Consider the following 7,191-nt stretch of genomic DNA (forward strand, 5'->3'; position numbering starts at 1 on the left):
GTTCTTTTCAACCCATTTATGAGTCTGATAATTATATCTATCCTCTTTTCAATCCAAATCTCCATCTTATAATTATATCCACTCTTTTCCTTCAATTCCTGACACAGATCAGAGCCAGCACCGCACACACACCGCGTGTGATAAAACAACCGAGAGCACGATGGCAGACACGGGTGCAGCCCCGTCATAAATAACCACATGCACAATTGTGGACCCACGTGCACTCTACAGGGCATGCATAGCACATCCTTCATTCGGGTCTGTGCATGTGGTTACAATAACATCTTACTGTCGGTCTTCACACACCAATACGGCCACAGGTGTCTTCCACGGATGGCAGACATCTTTTCGCCCTCCGCCCGGTGAGGCTGCAGCCAAGCAGAGGCGTGCTGTATGGCCAGATTGCTTGGGCCACATGGCGTATGGACAAATCAAGCACATTGACCAGCACTAACCGTGGGTCACCGGGGGTGCCCGGTTGGGCATGCGGGACCGACGCGACCCTCAACCTGTCGCCAGGGCACGGCCGGGAGTTCGTTGCAGGGCGATTCGTATCACGGTGTTCGGAGTGAGACGATTCCGCAGCTTAGCTATGGCTTGCCGGATGTAAAGTAAGGCTGCTTCCGGCCATTACGGCTGGGCCATGTGTTGTCCGGGACCCAATCAGAGCGCCTAATTTGGGTGACAACACCACTTCGGGTCGTCGCCCTCGCCCTACACCACAGGGTCTATAAAAGGACGGGTCGTGGGGCCGTCTGCGGTCCTGTCTGCTCACTTCTGCTGGTTCCTGCTCGTCCTGCTTTTCTCTCGACTCCGCCTTCATCACCGACTCGCTGCTGACTCCACCCACCCACTTGATCCTGTCTGCAACTCCGCCCACTCGCTCTCGACTCCGCCTTCTCCACCCACCCGCCTGCTGTCTGCCACTCCGCCGACTCGCTCTCGACTCCGCCTTCTCCACCCACCACACGCCAGCTGTCAAGGAGTGATCGTCCAGCGGAGCATCCCCCCAAAACGTACTGGGTGGCGTGGTCAGTCAATTGTGCAAGGTATTATGAGATCGTTAGCCTCATCTCCTCTCATTTTTCTTCTCATTAACTCCTCTTCATCGGGTTGTGTGTGTGTGTGTGTGTGTGTGTGTGTGTGTGTGTGTGTGTGTGTGTGTGTGTGTGTCATGGTGCCTGTCCTTGCTGAAGTTAAGATTGCAGAATAATTATATTGGGATAACTCTCCTCTGTCTGCTTTTGTAAGTTGCCTGTTTATTGTCGCACCACGCTTCTTTCTATTTCCGCACAACACACCCCAATAAATCTTCAATGTGCCACATATTTTTCCTCACCTGCCTGTTAATAAATTCTTTGTAGAAATGTTCCCAGCTCGTTTTTGTCTTTTCTTTCATTGATCCAGCATGCTCCATATCCTAGCCAAGCCGGGACTATATTCCCAACAATCCGTTCCTTTTAGCTGGTACGTCCTTGGCAGTGTCCTCAGCTACATCTGATCTGGTAAAGTGATCCGGTTCGGACAAGGAGTACTGAGGGTGTGTCCCCCGGTAATTAGATCACATGATTATTTTTAATCGGATAAACTGTAGACGGAGGACCCTAAGTCATGTGGTTGAGTTATTGGCATTCACGGTCAGTTAGTGACCCGCCGTGTCACGGAATTATCCGTGTGTGATGGCCTGCGATTCTGGGGAGTCTGCTGGGAACCTGAGATAGCTCCCCCCCCAGTAGTCTTCTCACCCAGACACCCAACTCGTAACAGTTTGTTGTCAGGAGGTGTACGAAACCTGAAAATTTTGGTGTCTGGAACGGGACTTGAACCTGGGGTGTGCTTAGCAACCCCCCCCCCACCGCCCCTGAAATTAAGAGCAGGTTAGGATACAAATTTTGTCTAATTATTGGTATGGACCATGGTGGACCAAGATGAGCTGGTTCAGGTGGGTTTTGAAACAACAATGTTGGAGGATTTTATGGCCCAGGATGGCAGCTTTGAGGGGGATCATTCCCTGCAGCCATACCCAGAGGTAATGGGGGCAACTGCGACTACAACAATGCTTGGGACCCCCACCATCAAATTTCCCTCCTGGACGACATAGCGATCCCTATGGGATCCACACCCGATCATAGCAGATCAGTTTCACCAAAGCCATTTGACATGAATCAAATGATGGAAATGTTGAAACAATTGATGGGCCAAAAGAAGAGTGATATGCAAACACTGAAGGATGAAATGAGAGGTGATAAGCAAAAAATGGAAGGAAATATACAAACACAAATGAAGGCGGGTCAGGCGGACCTGGAAGAGGTACAGGGTGAGATGCAAAACATGGATCGGAATTTCGCAAATGAGATCAGGACAGTACGTGAGGAAATGAACAGGGTGAAGGAGAATGTGAAAGGTGTTTGGACCGCAATGAAGGCGGCTAAAGAAGAAGTGACAAATAAAATAACGGCGGTTAAGAAAGAAGTAGTATAGATAAACTCGGACAGGGAAAGACAGAAGTGTCAAAGAATGTGCGAATTGGACAAATGAAAGGGTTTTTTGTTTTGTTTTGTTTTTTTTTTCGCAGTCGGAACTGCTGCTTTGATGAATTCCACAATTTATTTCAGGTTAAGAGATTCCAGAGGTTATCGTATGTGTGGAGATTAAATAATGGCACGAAGACTGGCGCAGATTTTTTGATGATGGAAGGAAAATTCCCTTCCTTCCCTCACGCTTACCTCCTCCAAAACCCCCTCCATACCACACAGACATACCCATTGCATTTCCCCTCCTCCCCTTTCCCTTCCCTACAATTTTGCTCAATGCAAGCCCATTTATTTGCATGAGGTAAGCGAGGGGTTGCAACCAAGCCTTATTCTTTCCTCGAGCCTCTTCTTCTTCGTCTCTGCTCTCCCCAGTTTGAGTCTGGCACACTTGTCCTTCTCTCGGTAATTAAAAGCGTTTAAGTGGAACTTATGTGTGAGGGGTAATTGCTTTTTCTTTGTGTCTCTGATCTTCATATGTGCTTGACTTGAATGTTGATTGTAAATATGTGTATACCTGGTGTTGGCTTAATGGTTCGGGTGGTGGGCTTGGGATTCTTGGGTCCTGAGTTAAAATCCTGCTCGGCTGTTGAATTGATACCAGGTGGGGTTAACTCAGCCTGTCATCCTTCGGAGGTCATAAAAATGAATACCAGCTTGCAAGGATTATTGAGCCATTCGAGTATCCTGCAATGCAGTGGCAACCTGTCCAGGATTGTGCCCTACAGCTCAGGAGACAGCTTTGGCAGCACCAATGCTCTGTACAGAATATGGACCTAATTGATGGATGGATGTAAATATGTGTGGTTCAATAATATCCTTGTAAATATGTCTTTCCAATTTTATTTGGTAAGCATTTCAAACCTGCCCAGCTGTTCTTTCCTTCTTTGGTTCAGCATAGTGTTTACGTATTAGACAGGCGTGATGTTGTACCCCACTGATTTGTTGTGAGATAGTCAACGACGCACCCAATGTTTCACTTGGCCGTACCTAATAAGCAAATTGAGGTTGGACGTTGAGAGTGTGTTTCCCCAGTTGAGGTCATTCAGTCACCAATAGGTACCATGATGTTGGGCGTGAGGACCCTGTTGGAAATAGTTGCACCGACCTGTGTCTGCGGTTGCTTAGCAACCCATCAGACTGTGGAGCTATCTTTTGGTGGCAGCTTCAGGGTCGGAGATCGAGTGGTGGGTCTGAGAGAGAAACCCCTTGTGTATCCTGGCGAGCTCACTCCTGAAACCCATAACAATATCCAATGTGTGTTTTTACGTGAAATGTGCTGAGACTTCTTCTATTGAACAAACAAGACTGTTTTGCATGAATGAGGTTCCTTGTGTAATGTGTGCTATTTTGTTTGTACAAGCTACAGTGCACACCATTTCATGAAACACATGCGATTCTGCATTAGAATAGTGATTTCAAACAAAAAGCGGGCAAAACATGCTTAGAACTAAAAAGGCACTTGGTAGAGCGAATACCTCCGCCACGTAATGCCTGATCCACGAGAACATATCAGGCCCAATACATGTTTGAAATATCATGTTATATAGCACTATATCGTTTTTGGCCCCGTCTCTCAATGGTGAAGAATCACTTTAAAAATCAAATAATTCTCGTATCCGGATCTTCACCAAAATCGAATCAATTCTTCCTTGTCACACACCCAAAATGTCCAGTAAGTTTCATCTGAACCTGCTCACAACTTTTTGAGATATCCTGCACACAAACAAACAGAGACAAACAAACAAGAAAAAGATGTGGTGCAGAGCACGATACTTGCAAAATCCACCCCCTCTCCAAAGATTACCATGAATACATCAAATTGTGCATTTCATTAAATTAAAATTGACAATCTTGATGAAAGCTCAGGTCAATCTGATGAAAATTGATACTTTTTCAAATTGAAATTGATGATTTTGGATGGTTGACCTTGAGTTGACCTTTGACCATTTGAATTCAAAAGTAGTTGGTTTCCGAATTCAGTGATGCACTTTGCAATTGCTGCTTAATTTTCAGATTAATCGGATGAAAATTGATGATTTTTCAGATGAAATTTGATGATTTTAGAAATTTGATGTTGAGTTGACCTCAAAAATAGTTACTTTCCCAATTCAGTAATGGACTATGCAATTGCTGTTCAACTTACAAGTTAATCGGATGTAAAATGATTTTTCAGTTGAAAATTGATGATTTTAGAACTTTGACCTTGAGTTGACCTTTTGATCTCAAAAGTAGTTGGTTTCTGAATTCAGTGATGGACTATGCAATTACTGCTCAACTCTCAAGCTAATAGGATGTAAATGGACGATTTTTCAGTTGAAAATTGATTTTAAATGTTTGTCCTTGAGTTGACTTTTGACCTTTTTAGTCTCAAAAAGTGTTTTTCTCAATTCAGTAATGCACTATGAAATTGCTGTTTAATTTTGAAGCCAATCAGATGAAAAATGACGATTTTAGAAATCTGACCACAAGATGACCTTTGACCTCAAAATCAATCGGCTTCTCAGGTGAGATGACCTCGACAGCTTGGTAAAGTTTCATGAAGACCGGTTTAAAATTGAAACCTTTCGGCGATTGATAGACAGAATAACAAAATCGACTCACCAATATACTTAGAAAATCTTCTATTTTGCAAGTAACAAGAAGAAGACATCGTGCAGAGTATGATACTCGCAAAATCCACAAAAAAAACAAATTTGAACTCAAAAATCATTGCTGGTTGAATACAATGACCTGATATGGAACTCTTCAAATTTCAACTGAATCGGATGAAAAAAGACAATTTTAGAAATTCGGCCTATGTTGTCCTTTTGGCAAATGTGGATCTCCAAAATAATTGTTGGTTGAATTCAGTGACATGAAATATAAATCATCTTCAAATTTCAAGTCAATCGGATGAAAATTAAGGATTTTAGAAATACCACATCACTTGTCGACTTTAGGCCTATGTTGACGTGTTGGTCCATGTTGACCTCAAAAATAATAGGCTTCTTCCTTATGACAAACTCCACCATGTGGTGAAGTTTCGTGAAGATTGGTTTAAAATTGTGACCTGAAGGCGATGGGCGGATGGACAGACGGACAGACGGACGGACGGAATCGACTAACCAATATACAGTACATGAAAAATCTTCAATTATGCAAGTAACAAGGAGACAAAGAGAAAGGGGCGAAAACAAAACCTCCTTCACCGGTGACAGAGGTAACAGGGTGTGTGTGTGTGTGTGTGTGTGTGTGTGTGTGTGTGTGTGTGTGTGTGTGTGTGTGTGTGTATATGTGTGTGTGCGCGTGTGTGTATGTGTGTGTGCGCATGTGCACAGTGATGCAGAATTTCGAGATATTTTCAAAACTAGCAGAGTACCTGCCCAGCGGGCGGTCTTGTTCCAAGCATGCAACATGTTCTTCTGACGCATACCTTTAATTGGGCGGTGGGTGTATAGGCAACTGACAGCGCTGTATGGGGGGGAAAAAAACCTGGGTTACATGCATGAAGCAAAAACATACGTACTGCTTATAATTCAAAACACCTCACTGCACTGGAAAATGTGGGGGCACGAATACTGTACTGTAAATGGTGTGGACTTGTAATACCCTCCCCCACCTAGAGATGGCTCGACATGATACACATTTACATGGAGAACTTGCATCTCTCCTCCCTTCCACCACCACCACCAGTCCTCACCCCACCAACATCAATGGCAAAGATAAAAACACCCCAAACATAAATTGGGGTCATGCTGATCCTCTGTTGCAAGTTTGGATATAATCGGTCCTGAATTGGAGGAGGAGTAACGTGACAAACAAACAAACACAAACATCGGTCGGTGAATTATAGTAAGGAAGCCGAAGCTTCTGAAAAGCCTCGAAGAAATGGCCATGTAGGGCGCAAAGGAAAAACTGCCCCCCTCCCCAGAAATGGCCATATAGGGCACAAATAAATAACTGCCCCTCCCCAAAAATGGCCATATAGGGCACAAAGAAAAAAATGTTCCCCCCTCCCCAGAAATGGCTATATAGGGCACAAAGAAAAAACTGCCCCCCTCTCCAGAAATGGCCATGTAAGGTAAAAAGAAAAAATCTGCCCCCCTCCCCAGAAATGGCTATATAGGGCGCAAAGAAAAACCTGCCCCCCTCTCCAGAAATGGCCACATAGGGCAAAAATAAAAACTGCCCCCCTCCCCAGAAATGGCCATATTGGGCACAAAGAAAAAACGCCCCCCTCCCCAGAAATGGCCATATAGGGCACAAATTAATAACTACCCCCCCTCCCCATAAATGGCGATATCGGGCACAAATAAAAAACTGCTCCCCTCCGGTGAGGGCAGGGTTGACGTGGAAACGGTGAGGGCAGGGTTGATGTGGGAGCGGTGAGGGCAGGGTTGACGTGGGATCGGTGAGGGCAGGGTTGATGTGGGAGCGGTGAGGGCAGGGTTGATGTGGGAGCGGTGAGGGCAGGTTTAACGTGGGAGCAGTGAGGGCAGGGTTGACGTGGGAGCGGTGAGGGCAGGGTTGACATGGGATCGGTGGGGGCAGGGTTGATGTGGGAGCGGTGAGGGCAGGGTTGACGTGGGAGCGGTGAGGGCAGGGTTGACGTGGGAGCGGTGAGAGCAGGGTTGACGTGGAAACGGTGAGGGCAGGGTTGACGTGGGAGCGGTGAGGG

At 45.6% G+C, this 7,191-nt stretch overlaps 1 protein-coding gene across 7 annotated transcripts in view; it reads right to left on the reverse strand.

The window, feature by feature from the left end:
• Positions 1–1,928: 1,928 nt before the first annotated feature.
• LOC147031224 (uncharacterized) overlaps positions 1,929–7,191 on the reverse strand; it is a 53,035-nt gene continuing 47,772 nt past the window's right edge. For 2 of the 7 annotated variants that reach the window (XR_015056752.1, XR_015056753.1), the window contains exons 3-4: positions 5,893–5,984; positions 1,945–4,247 (exon numbers count right to left, since the gene is read on the reverse strand). Coding sequence is in view for 1 of the 7 variants with exons in the window: in XM_085876101.1 (XP_085732227.1) it covers positions 4,173–4,247; positions 5,947–5,984 (113 nt within the window). In the remaining 6 variants the exon portion in view is untranslated. Of the gene's footprint in view, positions 4,248–5,892; positions 5,985–7,191 lie in introns of all 7 variants that reach the window. The other 5 variants (XM_085876101.1, XR_015056755.1, XR_015056754.1 and 2 more) reach the window with 5 other exon arrangements.

The sequence above is a fragment of the Eptatretus burgeri genome, chromosome 3 (genome assembly GCF_056783735.1).
Source record: "Eptatretus burgeri isolate ZD-2024b chromosome 3, Ebu_testis_v1, whole genome shotgun sequence".
NCBI lineage: Eukaryota > Metazoa > Chordata > Myxini > Myxiniformes > Myxinidae > Eptatretus > Eptatretus burgeri.